This window comes from Lissotriton vulgaris, chromosome 2_1, assembly GCF_964263255.1.
Source record: "Lissotriton vulgaris chromosome 2_1, aLisVul1.2, whole genome shotgun sequence".
NCBI classification, from domain to species: Eukaryota; Metazoa; Chordata; class Amphibia; order Caudata; family Salamandridae; genus Lissotriton; species Lissotriton vulgaris.
The window spans coordinates 336595515-336616420 of record NC_141687.1 but is presented as its reverse complement, the minus strand read 5'-3'; the positions used below and the strand labels follow the sequence as shown (position 1 = coordinate 336616420).

General features: G+C 48.9%; 1 protein-coding gene across 1 annotated transcript in view; it reads left to right on the top strand.

Moving 5' to 3' along the window:
• CPD (carboxypeptidase D) overlaps positions 1–20906 on the top strand; it is an 839931-nt gene that overhangs the window by 382331 nt on the left and 436694 nt on the right. Inside the window, exon 8 of the mRNA XM_086955076.1 lies at positions 16754–16863. Within this exon, the coding sequence (XP_086811202.1) occupies positions 16754–16863 (110 nt within the window). The remainder of the gene's footprint in view (positions 1–16753; positions 16864–20906) is intronic.

The following is a 20906-nucleotide window of genomic DNA, read 5'->3' as shown; positions in this document are numbered from 1 at the left end:
TCAGCACTGTCCACGACAACAACTGCTTCGTCGACGGTAGTATCGACGACTATCTTGTCAGACTCCAGAAAAGCAGAAGAAGAAAATCCCGCCAGCAGTGACTTCCCCGAGCAAGATTACTCCTCTGGTCCCTTCGCACCTTTTAGAGGAGGATAAGTCTGATGAGGATGATGGACCTTTCGGGTATGCCACAAGCCCATCTGAACTCCACGTAAAATGTCAAGAAGATGACTATGAGGAGGGGTATGAAGAATACCGCGTCCTCTCATCATCGCTACCAACAAGAGCCTCAGGATGAGATGGTCACGATGCCATCTTCAATGATGATGGATTTGCAATTCATGTTGGTGGATTATAAGAGGTTTCCTCCATCAGTGCTCCCTCAGGACGTTCCACCTTCACGTCCTAGTTCTATTCCAGCTCCTCCAGTCCGCAGTAGGGAAAGCCTACTAGACACTTCTCCGCAGACATCTCAGGTCCAACAGCAGCAGGATCCTGTGACAACAGATGATTACCACGAAGAAGGGGAGCTAACGGACCCCCACAGAGAATGGAATGACTATCTAATTCCCTCTCCACCATCACCCACCCAAGTACCAGCAGATTCTCCACCAGTGGATATTGGTGGATTCCACAACTTAATGGAGAGAGCTGCAAAGAGATACAGCTACCAATGAAAACAACTCAAGCAGAGTGTTTTTTTTTTTTTTTTTTTTTTTTGTAAAGACCTTTATTCACACATGGTTTAAGTACACAGCTTTAAGCCTACAACCCGGAGGCCGGCAGCATAGTCATTAGAGCAGGTGATGGTTAACACAGCCAGTTACCGACAACCTCCCGGTCCGTTGGCGTTTTTGAGGTAGTGTGAGTTGATGCAGTGTACAACAAGATTATATGATTTTGAGCGAATGTTCTAGTTAAACCCAGGTCTTCACTGTTTTTTATTTTCTTATCATTAAACAAACCAAAACAATACGTATGCAGGTCACATCAGGCACAGGGAGCACACAGTCGGTCTAACTAAGGTGTTGCGGTGCAGCACTAGCACAGAAAGTTAGGCAGCCGTATTCGAGAACATTATCTCTGTCTCGGGCGTGGGGTGTCGGGATGGGATGGTTCACAGATACCTCCTCTGTATTCCTTCCAATTGTTCCCGATCTCCCCCCATTTGTTGGGGCATCCCAGGGCCACATACACACTCTTCTCTTGCAACATGCACCAGTCCATGTCCCGCTTCCACTCGGTGAGGCGCGGAGGTGTGGCCGCCCCCCGGAGTCTAGCTATGTTGCGTTTAGCCACCATTTGGCCAAGCGTTGCCCAGATCCTGCCCCTTGCCGGTAAATCCGTCGGCTCCCTGATGTTGAGGAGACAGCGCTTCGCCTCTGGGCGTATCGCTACCTCCCACACCTCCTGCATACAGCGGGCCACAGCGGGGTTTGCAATAGTGGGCAATAGTGGGCACTCCCACAGCATGTGGAAGAAGGAGCCAACTGCGCCACAACCTTTCCTACACGTGTCCCTCTCACTTCTACCCATGGTCTGGAGCCTGGTACACGATATATACACCCTGTGGAGGATTTTGAGTTGAACAAGTCGCAGCCGCGACGAAATGGCCACCTCCTTAGGGGAGGCAAGCACGCTCCTCCACTCCTCCTCATCTATTTCCAGGCCATCTGCCTCCCATCTCCCTTTGAGGCCCAAGAGCAAATCGGGAAGGTTATTTATCAACTTCTTGTACGTGAGCGAGATGGCATGTTCTTGTATATGGCCATCCAACAATCTGTCTTCGAGGGGGGAATCCTGGGGGGGGGGGCACCGTACCCTGCGGGATATTCTGTTGCAGGGAGTGGCGTATTTGAAGATATCTGAAGTACTCAGTGTCTGCAAGCTCGTATGTAGACTACAGGTAGGAAAAGGATTTGATCCCGCCAGAGTCCCAAAGGTCCCCTACCCGGGAAATACCTAATCCAGGTGGCCAGTGGTTCCAAAGAGAGAGCAAATAAGAGGGGCGAGAGCAAACATCCCTGGAGCGTCCCCCTCCCCAGTGCGAACGTCTCCGACACTTTGTTGTTCACGACCACCTGTGCCAGCGGTTCCGAGTAAAGGAGTCGAACCCAGGCAATAAAACTGGGCCCGAACCCTAGTTTATGGAGGACCGCCATCATATACCGCCATTCGAGGGTGTCGAATGCCATGGTGGCGTCGAGCGATACCACCATTGCGTCTTCAGTCAAAGTGTGGCACCTCCACAGGACCCCGTTGAGTCTACGGAGGTTGAGTGCCGTATTTCGGCAGGGCATGAAGCCCGACAGGTCCGGATGGACCAAGGTGTGGAGGATCGGCTGGAGTCTGTTTGTCAGGACTTTCGCCAGGATTTTGGGTTCCGCATTTAGCAGGGATATGGGCCTGTATGAGGTACACAATTCCCTAGGTTTACCTTCTTTGGGGATTGTCACAATTGTTGCAAGCCTTTGGTCCCTGGGCAGTGTCCGGACCGACTTGCTTTCGTCAAACATACGTTTGAGATGTGGACTAATGCCCTCCGGTTTGAGCTCATAGAGCTCGATCGGAAGACCGTTTGGCCCGAGTGCCTTCCCGGGGCGCAGATCCCCGATAGCACGCTCCAATTCCGCCGTGGTGAGCGGTCCATCCAGGAGGTCACGTTCCGTATCAGAGAGGGAGGGCATTTTAAGGTTTGCCAATAGGTCAATGGAGTCTTCCTCCGGGCGGTCTGACCCCTTACTGTAAATCATTCGGAAGTGGCGGGTGAATTCCGCTACTATCTCTTGCGGTTCAGTGAGTAACCTGCCTGTCTCCGACCGCAATTCCGCTACTACTCTATTGCCATGCTGCTCTTTGTCGAGCCAGCCGAGGAGCTTGCCCGCTTTGTCTCCTTGGTCATAAATCCTGGCCTCCTTAGAGGCTACGATCGTCTTTACCGTCTGTTGCCACGTCCCGATACTCAGCCGTTTTAAGGGAAAGTCGATGACGCGCACCCGCCGTGTCCGCCAAGCGCACAGCTTCTTCCAGTTCACCCAGGTCCGCCTCAATCGCAACCAGTTGTGCCTCCCTCCCTTTCCGTCTACCCGCAATTGCTGAGAGAGCCTCTCCCTGAGGACCTTTTTGAATGCCTCCCATAGAGTGGTCGCCGAGTCCACTGAGCCGTCGTTACTAGCGAAGTAGTTATCTATTGAGCGGGTCAGTGTGTTACGTAGGTCTTCGTCGCGGAGGTGCCAGGCGTTGATTGGTGCCACACACCCCTCTCGTTTGTTGCCCATTGTGAAGTGGGCCATGACCGGTGAGTGGTCGGAAATATCCCATGCCAGGTGGGTCACTGTCCGCACCACGGTGTCTCAGTGTAGCGTAGTGAGGATGTAGTCCATTCGGGAGAAGGAGCGGTGCGGCCCGAGAAGAATGTGTACTGTTCATCCGTAGGGTGCGCCATACGCCACACATCCGTGAGGCCAAACGTGTCTAGGAAGTCACCCAGCCATCTCTGCCCCTGTGGTGTGTCCCTTGGTGGGTGCCTGTCCAGTGTACCGGATACAACCGCATTAAAATCTCCCCCTATGAACAATGGCCACTCCGGGAGGGACAGAAGGAGTTTCCCCAGGTCGGTATATGCCTGAGATTGGAGACCCGGGGGGATGTAGCCAGACACCAAAGTAAGCCCGTGGCCCTCCCATGTGCCGAGACCGAGGCAAACCGACCCTGTGGGTCCGTAGTCGTGTGTTTAATCAGGAGGGGGAGGTTGCGCCAGAGGAGGATGCCCACCCCCCTTGATCCTGAGGTAAAGCCAGAGTGGGCCACCAGATTGTATCCATATCTGTTCAGTATGTGACAGGTGTTGCCCAGCAGGTGAGTCTCTTGAAGCAACACCGCGTCAGGGAGGTGGCGCTTAATGAATTGCAACACCATTGTGCGCTTAAGTTTATCCCCCAGCCCTTTCACATTCCAACGTATTACCTTGAGACTTTTTTCCCAGTGTTTAGCCATAACCTTTCTTTGCAATCTGTAAAGGACCCATGTACTGTGCCTGCCATTGTGTCTCTCCAGTGCCTGTGTCACGCAAGTGCGAACAAACAACAACAACAAAATTGTCAGAGTGCCATAAAATCACACCTCCCTCCCTCCTTCCTCTGCCTCCCTCCCACCCTTCCTTGGCCTCACCCCATTCCCCCCAACTGGCAAACTCCCTGCCTCCCCGCCCCCCTCCCTGCTCCCCTGCTCCGTAGGTTTGAAACTACCCACATCCCCAATTAGCAGAGTGCCTTTTGCCCCGAATTACCCGGAAATGAAGAACTAGGAGTCTGAGTGACCCGTCCTCCCTCCTGGTATATCTCCTTTCCAGGTGCGTGTGCTAGTCCGGCCCCTCCCGCCGCGCGAATCCCCCCCCCCTCCCAAAACAATAAGGCACATAGTCTGTGCATCAGGTCTACAGGTCGGTGTGTCTGGCATCAGGCCCCAGCAGTGTTTCTAAGCGGAACCCCCATCCCACTGTTATGTGGTCCCCTGAAGTTTATCTCAAAACAAACCAATACAGTTTACCACTCAGTTGCGGAGGGGCCCCTCAGTCTCATGTCCAGCCGCACCACGTTGAGTGTCCCATCTTGGGCTCGCTGAGCAGGATCTCCAGGAGCGTTGACTCTGCCTGTCCTGTTCCGATCTCCCCGCCATTGATTCCGGAGATCCGCCGCCAGTGTCTCTCCACCTTTGGCCCTCTGTCCCATCTCCTCTCGCGGGCGACTCTCTGTCTATCCAGTCCTGCACCTCCAGTGGTGACGTGAAAAAGAAGGACTTTCCTCCGGAAAGGACCTTGAGTTTGGCCGGGAAGAACATCATGTACTTGATGCCTCTTTCTCTCAGCGCTGACTTGACCACCGCCAAGGATCGCCTCTCTCTCTGTACTTGGAGGGTGAAGTCCGGGAAAAACCCTATTGCGGCGTTCTCATAGCGCAGGTCTCCAGTTTGTCTAGCCGCCTGTAGTACTGCGTCTCTGTCCCTATAGTTAAGGATCTTAGCAAATATTGTCCGTGGCGGCGCCCCTGGTTTTGGCTTAGGGATGAGTGCCCTATGTGCTCGCTCAACTGTAAATATTTTGGACAGACGCTTAGGCTTAAGGTGATTGAGGATCAAGTCCTCAACAAAGAATTAGGTACTGGGCCCCTCGATTTCTTCCGGCACACCAACCAGGCGTATGTTGCTTCTTCGGGCCCTTCCTTATTGATCCTCCAGCCGGAGTGCCATCTGACGGTGCTGGTGGACCAGGTCGTCGACCCGCTTCTCCAGCTGTTTCGTCGACGTCCGCAGGTCCGCAATGTCCGCCTCGTTCACTTTGGTTTTTTCAGAGGTCGTATTGAGGTCCGTGCGTAGGAGGTTAACTTCTATAGATATCTTGTCTATCTTCGTCTTCAGGGTCGCCCCCAATGATTGTATGGCCGTCATGATGCTAGTCAGAGATGGTTCTTTCTGCCCGGTGGGTCACCGGCTGGCACTTCCGTTCGCTGTGCGCCCCTCTGGACCATGCATTTGTCCAGGTTATTTGACTGAGTGGAAGTTCCTTGTTTAGGCCGCATCTCTGCCCACTGTTTTGACGGGACCCTGTATGGAGCGATACAAGCAATCAGGACTGCTCTGTGATTGCGCCCTGTCTGTCCCAGGGCACGGTGTCTAGGAGACGCGATCTTCCGGGGCGTTTTACTCCCCTTTGGTTGCGACTATGGAGCCCCTGTCGTCGTAGTGGTTCGCGGGCACAGTATCCTTAAGCCGCTTCCTGTCTGGCGGCGCGGCAATAGCGCTCCCAGCGCGATTATCCAGCCACGAAGCCCACTTGTTCTGGGCGCGCGGCGCCCGTTGTACGAAGCCCAGCAGCACCGTCCCAGGCGGCACTCAGGTGTTTTTCAGTATGCGGGGCTGGGACTGGTCACTGGGCCGGAGACTGACCACCAAGGTTTAGGCTGGAGCGCGGGTTACCTGTTCCTGCTGTGTCGACCGTAGCCAAGCTAGGTTGGGCCCTCCGTCTGCGCGGGGGGGTCTCCCCAGCACCTCGGCTCAAGCACACCGTCCGTTGGCAGTCTGGTGCTGTAGGTAGCGTTGTGGGCCCCTTGTTGTATGGTGGTCCCCCGCTGAAGCCTCACGCTCTCCTGTAGCCCCCCTGGTCTCGCCGTCCGTATCGTAGGCCTCAAGCCGGGGACTCTCCTGATGGAGTGGCCGGTGGCCGTCCACTGTCGATTTGGTCCGCCCCTAGCCGCCGCTTTCAGGGCCGGCACGCAGTCTCTGCGCCAATCATACCTCCTGTGTGCTGTCCGGTGACGGGAATCTCGTAATGGGCCTCTGGTGCAATGGCGGTCCCCAGCTGATGGATCGCGTTTCTCCGTGGCCCGCGGGGGTCACACCGTACAGCACTTAGGCCGCAAGCCGGGGACTCTCCTGATGGAGTGGCCGGCGGCCGTGCATTGCCGAGCTGTGTCCGCCCCTAGGCCGTTGCTCCCGGTGTCAGCGTCCGGCGATGGCGCCAATCTCGCCTCCCGCGAACAGTCCTGCAGTGGGAGTGGCAGAGAGGGCCTCCCGTATCACAGTGGTCCCCCGCTTAGGCGTCGCGTTCTCCTGCAACCTCCAAGGTCGCGTCGTCCCGCACGCAGGCCGCAAGCCGGGGTCTCTCCTGATGGAGTGGCCGGCGGCCGTGCACTGCCGGTCCTGGATCTCCCCCTGGCCGCCACACTCCAGATCGGCGTTCAGTGGTGGTGCCACGTAGCGGGACCAGATTTGGACCGGAGGTTCCGCTACCGCCTGGGGCCTAGAGCCGTTCTCAGAGCTTTGCATCGAGCGGATTTATGCCGGATTTATGAAAGTTGGGGGTTCCGGAGATCCGAGTCAAATCAGGCGGCCATCACTGCCGGCGCCTAGCCACGCCCCCAGAGTGTTTTCTTTGACTTTAAAGAGCCCTATCAAAAGTCAATAAGGTCCATACCAATCATTGACAAGGTATGGAAGGAAGGGTTACAAGTAATGACTAATCCAGCGACGGTTACACCGGTACTAGCGAGGCTGGACAAGAAATATAAGGCGCCTGCGGATGCTTCGGCGTGTTTACTGGGCTATCCTAAACCGGACTCTATCATTTCGCAGGCAGCGCAACAAAAGTCAAAAATCCATCAGCACCTATTTCTGCTCCTCCGGATAGAGAGGGGCGGTGTTTAGACAACGCAGGTAAACGATTCTCCGCGATGTCAGCTCTCCTGGTCAGAGCAGCTAATGCCCTTGCCATCCTGGGAAGATATGACAGACAGCAGTGGTGCGATATAGCTCCATATGTCGACCTACTTCTGGAAGACCGCAAGCAGGAGGCGTAGAAAGTTCTGCAGGAAGGGGAGAGAACTTCAGCTGAAGTTATTGATTGTGCTATGAACAGAGCTACCACAGCCTTTCATTCCCTAGGAGGAGCAGCAGTTTTAAGGTGCCAGGGTTGGTTGAGGGCCACCGCCTTTAGACCGGAGGTCTAAAATAAGATTTTGGACCTACCTTTTGATGGGGAAGATCCATTTGGACGTCTAGTGGATGAGACCCTTCAAAGTATTAAGAAGGACACTGATACGGCAAAAGCCTTGGGTACATTACAGTACAGAAAGGTGCCCTTTGGAGGCGCCCGTGAAAGAGGACAACCTTCGTATAGAGGTAGCTACCAGCAAGGAAGATAAACATCCTATTCTTCCTCTTCGCAGCCTTACCGGCAGCAATATGGCCAGAAGCATTCTGGGGGCTACTTTAAGTCCACGCCCAGAGGTCGAGCAGGTCGTTCTGGGAAGGATAACAATAAAAGACAATGACAACCTACAAGTTCCGGGTGCTTATCCTCCTATCCTGTCAAATGTTCCCCTGGGTGGAAGAGTAACTTATTATTTACAGCAGTAGCAGAAAATGACATCAGACAAATGGGTCCTCCACTTAATAAAATTCAGACATACTCTGGAATTCCTCCACTTCCTCCTCCCACGCCACCTACATATCAAGAAGTAAAACACCTGTCTCAGATGCGTCTGGAGATTCGGGCAATGCTCCGTAAGGGAGCAATAGAACCGGGGCCGAACTCCCAAAAAGGACGAGGATTTTATTCCCGATTCTTCTTGATTAGAAAGGATGCTCTCAGGTGGCGTCTAATCTTGGACCTACGGTCCCTAAATGCCTATCTCAAGAAACATTTACAACAAGGGGTGGTGAGGGACAGAGTCTCTGAATTAAACAGAATACTCTCACCCAGTCAAGAGATCAGGGCTAGATCCAACACCGTTTTTTAGCTCACTGCACCATCCCAGTTTCAGAACCTGGCTGTATGCAAATTAGTCTGTTCCTGTCCCAGTGCATGATGGGAACAGGGCAAACCAAACTACAAAAGCCAATTCTTACACTGGGAAGGAAACAAGCTACCGGGGACCGGTTTCTGGCATTTCAGCCTCTTCGGCCCGGCTTGCTTGAATCCTGATGGTGCAATGAGCAAGGGACTCACATCTGAGTATACCCTTCCACGCTTAGGGTGGACAAAAATATTTACAACAAGGGGTGGTGAGGGACAGAGTCTCTGAATTAAACAGAATACTCTCACCCAGTCAAGAGATCAGGGCTAGATCCAACACCGTTTTTTAGCTCACTGCACCATCCCAGTTTCAGAACCTGGCTGTATGCAAATTAGTCTGTTCCTGTCCCAGTGCATGATGGGAACAGGGCAAACCAAACTACAAAAGCCAATTCTTACACTGGGAAGGAAACAAGCTACCGGGGACCGGTTTCTGGCATTTCAGCCTCTTCGGCCCGGCTTGCTTGAATCCTGATGGTGCAATGAGCAAGGGACTCACATCTGAGTGTACCCTTCCACGCTTAGGGTGGACAAAAATATTTACAACAAGGGGTGGTGAGGGACAGAGTCTCTGAATTAAACAGAATACTCTCACCCAGTCAAGAGATCAGGGCTAGATCCAACACCGTTTTTTAGCTCACTGCACCATCCCAGTTTCAGAACCTGGCTGTATGCAAATTAGTCTGTTCCTGTCCCAGTGCATGATGGGAACAGGGCAAACCAAACTACAAAAGCCAATTCTTACACTGGGAAGGAAACAAGCTACCGGGGACCGGTTTCTGGCATTTCAGCCTCTTCGGCCCGGCTTGCTTGAATCCTGATGGTGCAATGAGCAAGGGACTCACATCTGAGTATACCCTTCCACGCTTAGGGTGGACAAAAATATTTACAACAAGGGGTGGTGAGGGACAGAGTCTCTGAATTAAACAGAATACTCTCACCCAGTCAAGAGATCAGGGCTAGATCCAACACCGTTGGATCTCAAGAAACAGTCATTTAGAATGGTGACCCTCCAAGATATGCTGTTGCTCTTAAGCCCAGGAGATCAGATGACCTCCCTAGATTGACAGGATGCATATTTTCATATCCCCATCCATCCATCCCACAGAAAGTTCCTTCCTTTTACAGAGTCCAAAGACCAATACCAGTTCAAAGTGCTGCCATCCGGCCTCAAATCTGCATCGAGAATATTTACAAAATGTCTGGCGCCAGTGGCAGCCTTTCTAAGAAGACAAAAACATCAAATATTCCTATACCTGGACGACTGGTTGGTAAAGGCACCATCGCAGGAGGCATCTCACGCTTTGACCTCGGCTTGCAAGGAGTTGTTTGCGAATGTGGGCCTGACCTTAAATGTGGAAAAATCATCTCTGCAGCCATCCAGAACGATCAAGTTTCTAGGTGCGATCCTAGATACATCTCAAAACAAGGCATTCCCGTCCATAGAGAGGCAATTGGGACTAGTATCTCTAGCCAAAGAATTCAGCAGAAGAAAGTCTTTCAGTCCGAAAATTCAAATTGCTTCTGGGGATTCCACTCATTCCCCTATGTCGTTTGAGAATGCAGCTGTTACAAGAAGAGTTAGACCTTCAGTGGTGCCAAGCAAAAGGATCCTTCGAGGACAAAATCAAAGTCACGCAACCATTGTTGCAGGCGGTAAAGTGATGGACTTGCAGGAACAATATTCGGTGGGTTCGGTCCTTCCTGACCGAACCAGCTCCGTTAGTAGTTACCACGGACGCTTCTCTGGAAGGATGGGGAGCAGTCCTACAGGAGTTACAAGTCAGCGGACGATGGAACAAACAAGAACACCTTCACATCAACCTATTGGAATTAAGGACAATAGGATTGGCATTGTTGGCCTTCCTGCCAAGAATAGAAGGGAGATCAGTGCTAGTGCGAGCAGACAACACAACGGCAATGCACTACATAAACAAACAGGGGGTCACAAGATCTCTCTGACAAAGGAAGCTAAAAAAAATTTGGAAATGGGCAATAGATAACGGAGTGACTCTGACGGCCATACATCTTCCAGGAGATCAAAACAAGACAGCGGACACCCTCAGCAGGTAAAAAACGACCTGTCACGAGTGGGAGCTGCATCAGGACATGCTGAGGACCATCTTTGCCAAGTGGGGGATACCAACAGTGGATCTGTTTGCCACAGCCCAGAACAAGAAATGCCAGTTCTTTGCAAGCTGGCGTCACCAATGGGGATCATGGGGGAATGCGTTTTCCATGGCATGGTCAGGCGTCTTTGCCATCCTTTCTGCTGATTCCCCTCCTGCCACGAGTGCTCACGTAGTTGAAAAAGGACCCGTGCAGGATGATACTAATAGCCCCTTGGTGGCCCAGGCAGCATTGGTTCACAGAGCTGCTCCTTTTGTCAGAGACAGAGCCAATACGTCTACAGCCAATACTAGCAATATTGACCATGGAGAGGGGACAAGTGCTGCATCCAGACCCGACATCACTGCAATTAGCAGCCTGGCTCCTGACTACGGAGAATTTCATAGCTTAAACATTCCGGCAGAATGCAGAGAAATCCTGGCACAAACAAGAGCTGAAAGCACTAATAGGACGTACAGGATGAAATGGAAAAGATTCTGCTACTGGTGTCAGGAGAATGCATTGTATCCTCTGCGAGCAGAGGCGCATCAAATCATCCCATATTTACTAAAGCTGGCAAAGTCTGGATTAGCCAATGCCTCAATTAAAGTGCATTTGGCGGCGATTTCTAGATACAGGAGAAGCTCAGCAGGTCCATCTCTGTGGTCGGAAAGAATTGTGAAACAATTCATGAAGGGGTTGTTTCGAGTTTATCCACCCATTAGGCCTCCACCGCCTCTATAGCAACTGAACATTGTCTTATCACAACTGGTGAAACCACCATTTGAGCCAATTCACAAAACTGATCTAAAATTCCAATCCTGGAAGGTGGCTCTATTAATAGCTCTATCATCAGCCAGAAGGGTGGGAGAAATACAAGCCCTTACGACGCAAGAACCTTTTCTGCAATTCAGAGAAGACAGATTAGTGCTCAGAACGAATCCCAAGTTTATTCCAAAAGTACCAACGGAATTCCACTTAAATGAGTCATTAATCCTGAAAAGATTCTTTCCTCAACCATCTGCGGCGGAGAGGACTCTAAATACTCTGGATGTCCAGCGTTGCCTGAAATTTTATTTGCAAAGGACAAGACCTTTCAAAAAATCTACACAATTGTTTGTAGCTTTTAGTGCCCCCAGGAAAGGTTTCCTGTTATCAAAACGGGGAATTGCACGATGGATCTCAAATGCCATTCAATTCTGTCATCAGGCGGCGGGGAAGCCATTACCGGCACGTGTTCATGCACATTCCACAAGAGCAGTATCAACCTCTATTGCTCTATTTTCAGGCGTCTCTATTCAGGACATCTGCAGAGCAGCTACCTTGAGGAGTACGCATACCTTCACCAGGCATTACTGCCTGGATGCACATGCAAGAAGCGATGTAGCAGTGGGACAAGCGGGGCTGAGGATCCTTTTCCAAAAACGGTGAGCCTCCTTTCTCATCCCTCCTTCCTTTGGTTGGTAAGAAAAGCACATTTTATTGTTGTATGATATTGGATATGTCATTTATGAGCGATATGTCTCTGTGTATTTTGATACAGTTACTAATGTGTTGCCTATTTGGGAAAAGCAGGTGACAAAAACAAAATGTGCTATCATTTACTGCTCGCTATTCTGAGTCAGGTATGTGAATCTATGAAAGGTCCAATACTGGAGTAAGAAAACAAGTTACTTACCTGTAACTGTAGTTCTCCAGTATTGGAAGCTTTCATGGATTCACATACACCCACCCTCCTCCCCTGAGAGGCTCACCTCAGATTTGGCACGAAATATTATAGCACAAATGCCCGAAAATCTGAGGGGCAGAAGGTTCTCTCAGGAGGGTTCTAGAGGGTGATTGGCTAAGGGAAAAGTGTGGTCCTTTTTTACATAACAAAGGTTATGGGTTGCAAAAGGGAAAAAGGCCTTTTTTCAGTTAGCAATACTGCTAACCATTGCTTTTTTATATACCGGAGACTTCCACTGGATTCAAGCAAGCCGGGCTGAAGATGGCTGGAATGCCAGAAACCGGTCCTCGGAAGCTTGTTTCCGGTCCAGGGAAGACATGGCTTGGCAGTTCGGGCTGGACTGTTCCCATGAGGCACAGGGTCAGACTGATTTGCATATAGCCATGTCTGAACTGGGGTGGCAGAGTGGGCTAAAGAACGGTGATGGATTAAACCCAGATCTTTTGACTGGGTGGGAGTGTTTGATTGATTCAAATGCTCCGTCCATCACCACCCCCTTTTGTACCGCTTTTAGTACAGGGAAGCAGCTTTGAAATTCCATTCTTCTCTTGCTGCCTGGGTATGCTGCCACTGACTGAATTGAGCACTGCTTTGAGAAACCCATGGGTTCTCTGCAGAGTTAGATGTGGCTTTTTGGTATTTATTAATGAACCCGCTTTACTTAATATAGTGTTGGGATGTGGCCAAGACGTGAATTTGAGTCAAGTGAGCTGCAACCAAGGTTAATAATTTTATTTGTACTCTTAATCTGTAGTTACTCTGAGAGGAGGAACTTTGAATTGATAATGTATCCCACTAAACACAAACCTTATGTACTGGTGATGAAGCTGATGCATAGTGATGGGGAATTATGCATCCTTTATTCAAACATTATCATATAGTCTCCCACACTTAGTAGAGGGATGACATCTTGCAAGGTGACAAACTTGAAGGTATTCTGAGGTTATGTAGTAGTTTAATGCTCTCAAATCCAATACAGATTGCAATATTTTGTCCTTTTTTGAGTTTTTAAAAGTCACATCTTGACTCTTTTGATGTCTTGGTACAATCTTGACGACTCCTTTGGGTAGAAAAGTTCTATACCACCTCTAACAGTAGTCTGAAGTGATCCTTGTTGCTTTTTTAGTGGCAACTTTGAGGGAATGGTATGAATCAAAGCTGTAACCGTGAGCGATGGTGGATAAGACACTGATCACAGTTTATCCTCTCAGTAAGGGCCTCACTGTTAGCCTTATAGCCTATCATGCCCCACAGGTGACAGGTCAGTTCATATTAACAGAAAATAGGAGTATCCTGAGTGTATAAATGAAAATTATGTACACCTTGTTCCAGGGAGGAGGGAAAGTTGGTTTTGACTATGATGAGGATTCCCCTGGAAGAGAACTAGGACTACAAGTGAGTATGTAACTTAACTAGTGGATTGTCCACAATATTCAAAAGGACTGACCAGAAGAGTTCATCTATTCCACAAGAGGAGGACAAGAAAGGTTCCAAAAATGTTCTTTGGGGAAGCTTGCCATACTAGGGCATCGAACCTTAAGTCCTAATACAGACAATATTGTCTTGTGACTGTGTGTATAAATCTCCATAAGGCAGCTTTATAAAGCTTTGAAACGGCTACATCCATCAAAAAGGACTCTGCCGCAGCTTTTCCTCATGTAGAATGTGCTTTAAGTCTACAAGAAAGAGGCTTAGCCAGCTGGAAAGACACCAGCCATCTAGAAATGTATTGTTTCATTGTGGGAAAACCTGTCATTACATGGCCTTGATTTACAAATATATCCTCTTATCCTCTTCTGTTAGAAGTTTTAGAATTTAATAACCCTTTACACATCCAGTATATGAAGAGCTCTTTCCGCAGGAGTTTAGGCACCTGGAAAAAAATATCATTAAGTAACTGTCTGATTGGTGTGAAAGTCTTAGGAGAAGTTCTCATGATTGCTCTGTTCTTGTGGAACACCGTATTGGGGGAATGAGAGACTAAGGCTTGTCCTGTACAAAGAACGCAGTCTTAAAAATATGTTGTAATGAGTCTTTATCATTGGGTTAAAAGGGAGTTCTCCTTAACCTGGAAAATACTATATTTAGTTACTAAGGATGAGGAGAAGGAGATCTAGTGGAAAGGTACACTTTCCTAACGCCCTCTAAGAAATCTTTAATCACTGCCATTCTAATGAGAGATTTGTGAAGGAGATTTGCTACGGAATCGCCATCTCTTCCTTCCTTTTGGAGAGAATGCTGTTGTTGTTTTGAATGAACCAGACATTTCCGCTTGATAGTGAAAGTTATTCTGGTTGAAAGATATTTTGCCTCTCACAAACTGTCCATACAGTCCTTTGGCAGATTCAGATTTCCATATTGTAAGAATTCAGGAGCCAGGGCACTAAGTTCGATGATGGATGCCCGGGATGCAGGATTTGGCCCGACCTTGTACAGGAGATCCTGTCTACACGGCAGCATCCTGTGCAGATATAGCAGATACATGAATCACCGCCGTAGGGCCATTCTGGCTCTATCCTAATCACTCTGGTATTGGAATGATAAAGCTTGATCAGAATACAGGGTATCAGCAGAATAGGCGCAAATGAATACAGAAATTTCTTTGATCAATCCATCATAAGGACTTTCATTTTCGACCCTGGCTGGTAGACTATGGAGGTGTAATCTGAGCATTTTTGTTTCTTGCAACTGCGAGCAAATCTATTTGGAGATAACCCTAGTCTTGGTAGATGCTTTGCAGGACGCTATTATTGGGAACTCAGCTGTGTCTTGTTTTTTACACTTGCTACAGAGTCTGCTTCTGTATTTTGAATGCCTGCCAGGTTAACAGCAAGAATGTAAATGTTTCCTGCTATTAACCACTGGAATTAGTCCCTCTCCATTTGTTCACTTAATACATTGTTGTTGTATTCTCCATCTGAACAAGTGAGTTTGTTATGAACAGAGGAAGAAATGATTTCAAAGCCAGGGGGACTACTCTTAGCTCCAGCAGGATGATAGAATAAGTCTTTCTCTGACCATGTGCCTTGAGTCTTTAGGTGACCTATGTGAGCTCTCCATCCTTTGAGAGACAAATTTGTAACTATTGTTTAAATAGAAAGGTCCTGATGGGGAATCTGCGGCTAGAAGTCTCTATCAGATTGTAGGATTTTACATCCACTTTAATGAACATGAGCCATAGGGTCTGATGTCTCCTCTACAGCATGCAAACACCTGCCTCTTCAGGCCTGGGAAGGAGTCTGCATTCCCCCACAATGGTGTGAATTGGGATGAGAACCTTGTCAGGCCTTGCCAAGAGTAAATATCATTTCAGACGTCTTTCATTAAGATCCCCTAGTGTCACACACAGGGCACAGACGTTTTTCATTAGATCCCCTATGCAAAAGACAAACATTCCCCTGGTGTCACACATATAGGGCATAGTCTGTGTGCAAAAAGGAAGTCACTATGGCTTTCCTAGGAAACATTCCCATAGCGGGTATTTGTAGCTGCCACCTGGTCTTCCATCCACACTTCAATAAACATTACTGTGTTTGATATTGATACCAGACAAGAGGCGTTAGTTTAACAAATTGTATTAAAACATTGTTCACAATGTCTTCTGCTTGCATGCCACCGCATTAGGGATTTGGGTCCTGCTCTATACTCCCAGTTACACATACTACAAACCCAAAACTTTACATGCTGTAACAGTTTGTATACATATTGCAGAACTAGATTCACATGCGCCCTGCCTACCTCTCTGTATAAAAGCGCAGTGGAGCACGGTTTAACACATTCAAAAAGCAATTTGGGGGTATTTCAAATTCTTACAACATAGACATTCATTTCACTTTGCTTTTCCAGACGCGCCTGCCTTTTGAGGGAGGAAACGCAGTCTGAATAGTGCGTCCTTGTGCATTCTATATTTCAGGGGAGATATTAAGAGACAACTCAAAATTGTAGTTTCTTAGAAGAAAAAACGCTTGTAATCGCCTGAGCCCAACACTAAATAAGAGGAATTTGACCTGCTTGTGGATCTACTGTACTTAAAGCTGCAAACCGAATGTTATAGGTAAGTAATGTTTTCCCCATTGGGACATAAGGAAAAAAAACAAGTAACTTTAAGCACTAACTAATAAAGGGACACCTATACATATATAAAGCACCGCTAATTTAGTTGGCCATATCTAATGAGTTGAGAGGTATAGCAGAAACTGACAACTTGCTTATGGGTAAAGTAGTGTAATTGTACAGGAAATTGTGATGTAATGGGGCGTGGAAAGGTTCGGAGAATGGAAGCAACCATTTAACTTGATTAAAGTGTTTTGATAGCAGAGTGCATCACAACGAAGTACATTTCAAGGTGGCAAAGATCAATAGCCTGAAAGAACCCTCACCTAGGCTACAATACAAAGTCTGCTTAAGAAAAAAATCAAGATGAACAAAAATTAAAGAATTTGAAATGACATTGTCTTATTAGTTAGGAACTACTTTCCCTTTGAAAACTCCTATATATTTTTGTAATTCATTTAACTGTATTGCCTTCATTGCATTTTAACAGACTTTTTGCACTAACTTTGTAGGCTCTTTGGTGGTCAACTACCCATTTGATGATGATGAGCAGGGATTGGCCATTTACAGCCCCTCTCCGGATGATGCTGTATTCCGCCAGATTGCGCTGTCTTACTCCAGGGTAATTTCTTTTTTGCATAACACTTTTAAGATGGCTACATGCTTTGTGTTGTCCTGAATTTGAGGTTCTGTGTATTAGCAGGTCGGAATGTCTATAATAATGCATCTAGTCCATTTATTTTGAAATCTACTAATCTCCATGCATCTTGCCTACATGTGTATCAGTTTTTACCACTCAGCTTGTTTGTGTCCTTATGTACTGTGGTTCTGATTCTTGCTATGTACTGCATTTCTTGTTGAAATGCTAATTTCTTGCAGTAGCTCAATTGTTTTGTGTCAGTACTTTTAGCACACAATAAACTCAGATCTGCATGAATTCTTTGGTTCTAGCACTGGACTTAACTTGCCAACAGCCTGACAAATGTCATGCAGATTTGTTAAACAGCAACAGGTATTAACCTATGGAAAAGATTTTGTCCCACTTTTAAATTCCTCAGCCCCCGTCAACCGATGGATCTGCGTGAAGCCTGCTTAACCCAGGGATAGCTGAACATAGTAAATGTCTGCAACGTGTCATAAATATTCATCATATAATGCCAGTCATTAGCTAATTATTTTCTTAGCGCCCCACCTCCTTTTTAGGTCGAGTTTACTCGAACCTATTACTGCTAAACCAGAAAATTCCTAACAGGCGGATTTCTAACCGTTCACAAGAATAGAATCACGTGACAAGCTCCTCATGCACGAGCTTGCCCGAGCCTTCCCCCTGCCAGCAGCATGTCTCCTGCACTCGGCCCACCCCCCTCCCTCTCCATATGGTGCACTCTGCCTCAGGCCAGCATCTCTCCTCCCATAATTATTCACTGCAGGGCCTGCGTCTCGTCACCCTTCCTCCCAGTCCCCACAAGTGGCAGCAGCTTCAAAGGGATCTGCTTCCCCGCCCACTGCTTCACACTTCACGGCCTGTTTTTTCGGCTCTTGCGGTTCCGCCTGTGGGTCCGACTCCGGAGGTTCCTCGTTTGAATCTCGAACCAGCTCAGTACCCACAATTTCCGGCGCCGGGTACGGATCCATTGCATTTTTTTAATGCGATGTATGGCGTGTTTAACAGGGTGCACCTTCGGGTCCCATGGGTCCTATGGCTTTTAATGTGGGTGTGCCTCACCAGTATCCACAGGCCCCCTTTATGCATTCATGCCAACGACGCCGTCTGGGCAGTGACACAACAGAAGATGTGCTTGAGGAGAGAAGCGCAGAGGTTGTTAGAGGAAGAGCAGGATCAGGCTGAAGAGATGGAGGAAGGTGAAGTGGATGATACAGAGGATATGTTTGAGGGTTTGTGTGAGGCAATTGGACTTGATACTTCGCCGGAGTGGGACTTTGCTTCACAGAAGGCTTCCTCCTCAAAAGAAGCACCCTTCTTGAGCTACCTATGGCTGAGTATAAGTCTATTTTCCTCATGGAGGTGCTTCATTCTTCGCCCCCTGTGGTTGAGCCACTTTTACCGTTCAATGATGCCTTGACTGAACCAATCCTTGATGTGTGGCGCAACCCTCTTTCTGCTCCTTCAGTTTCAAGGTGGGTGTCCAGAAGGTATAGGCCTGCTCCAGGGGATCCGGTGTTCTTTTCATCTCATCCCTCTCTTGAGAGTTTGGTGGTGCAAGCTTCTTGTTCCAAACAGTCCACAGGTGCTTTTCCGCAGGCTCCTGCTGACAGGGATTCCAAGACGTTGGAACAATCTTCTCATCGGCTAGTATGGCTCTGCAGTCCACCAATGCTACCAGTTTGTTGGGTAGATATATTCATACCCTTATGGACTTTGCCAAACAACTTCCTCCAAAATTGTGTGCGGAAGATAGGGGAAATCTCAGTGAGATGCTGGCGGACTCTAAGGCTGCAGCTCGCCAAGTCATCCAGTCTGGCATAGACACAGCAGATTCGGTTGCCAGGGTGGTGGGTTCATCCATTGCAACAAGAAGACATGCATGTTTGACGGCTTCTGGGTTCTCTCCCGATGTACAGGCTGCCTTTCTCAGTCTACCATTTGATGGGTCTAGACTTTTTGGAGAGAAAGCGGAATCTGCTCGGCAAAGATTTAAGGACAGTAAGGCCACATCGAAGTCTTTGGGTCTGCAAACTCAGGCAAAGTGTTATGGCTATAGAAGATACTGTGGCTTCGGAAAGTCTTCCTTTTGAGGTTTCAGACAGCCACAGCAGCAGCAACGGCAACAAAACCCCTTGTACAAGTCCTATAGGGGGAAAGGCAGAGGTCGCCTTCATGGAACTGGGCGTCAGCCTTCTTTCTCCTCTACCTCCCTAACCCCTCCTGGTAATGCAGGAAAGCAGCACTAGGTCCGCCATCCTGGATCATGCAGGTCCCGTGGGAGGCCGGCTTACCCATTTTCAACAGGATTGGAAATTGATCACTTCGGACTTTTGGGTTATGGATCTGGTAGAAAATGTAAATGTAAATGTATTTGAGCTTATATAGCGCACAGCTACCCACAAAGGGTTTCCCGGCGCTTGCTTAGGGAACCCGTCCTGGTATTCCCCTGTGAGATAACCCCCGGCAGGGTATCCACAAGGTGAAAGCCAGGCATCCCGCCGCGAGGGGCCGTTGTGGAGATTAAGCAAGCTATTGCCCAGAGTCGCAGAGTGTGAACCCGTGAGTCGAGAAGGCACCGGAGCGAGAATTATCGAGTCCGTGGAATTTTTGAGCCCAAGACCCGCCGAGGCGGGGAATTGAACCCTGGTCCAGGGCCGATCTCAGCTTCCGGGTCTGCCGCCTCTAACCCCTGAGCCACACTTCTCCAATGGGTACGCCCTTCCCGCCAGGGAATTCCCTCCTCCTTGCCAAGAGTTTTGCATAGAAGATCATTTACTTCTCCTTCAGAAGGAGGTTTTTGTTCCGTTACAAAAATGTGTGATGGAGGTGGTTCTGGAGCAGGAAAGGGGTCAGGGATGCTACTCTTGGTATTTCCTGATTCCCTAGAAGGATGGCAGGTTACGTCTTATCTCGGACCTCAGAATCTTGAATCTGTTTCACAAGCTGGAGCGGTTCAAGAAGCTCACCCTAGCGCAGGTTCTTCAGGCGCTGCAACAAGAGGACTGGATGGTGTTAATCAACTTGCAGGATGCGTATTTTCACATCCCAATCTGGAAGTTGCGCAGGAAGTATCTCCGGTTTATGGTTGGCTCGTAACACTAGCAGTTTGCAGTCCTTCTGTTTAGTCTTACTACTGCACCTTGAGTCTTCACCAAGGTGATTGCAGTGGTGTCTGCCCATCTCAGGAGGTCGGGATCCCGGTTTTCCCCTACCTGGACGATTGGCTACTGAAGGCACCAGAGACGGTTCATCTTAATCTGCAAGTAACAACCCAGCTGTTGTACAAATTGGGTTTTTCAATAAATGTGCCCAAGGCTCACCTGGTGCCCTCACAGTGCAACCTGTTCATAGGGGCAGTTCTGGATACCACTTTGTGTCGAGCTTTCCCCCCTCCACAAAGGATTCTCGACATTCAGGAAATTATTTCCTTGTTTTACAATGGAGCGGTTGTTCCACATCTGAAGGTCCTTTGCATGCTCGGTCTGTTTGCTTCCTGCATTCTGTTGGTCAACCATGCACACTGGCACATGAGGGCACTCCAGTGGTGTCTCCGCAGGCAGTGGTATCAGTACAACTGAGATTTCAGGGAGTCAGTCAGGATCTCCAGAGAAGCTGCAGCAGATCTGTCTTGGTGGTGTGCAATCTGTCTCAAGGAAATTCCTTCCCCCTTCCTACAACGGTGGCCACAGTGATAATGGATGCCTCTACCCTAGGGTGGGATGCTCCTCTGGGGGATCTGGAGATCAAGGGTCTTTGGTCTCCCGAGGACAGATTGCTTCATTTCAATCTTCTGGAATTGCGGGTGATACATTTGGTGCTCAGGATCTTTCTTCCCTCCCTTCTCGGTCTATTGGTTCAAGTCCTGACTGACAACACTGCCGTGATGTGGTACGTCAATGATCAGGGAGGAGTGGGGTCGTACCGTCTTTGCAGAGATGCGTTGCGGCTCTGGTCTTGGGTTCAGGACCACCTGATTTGCTTGATGGCAAATCTGGCCA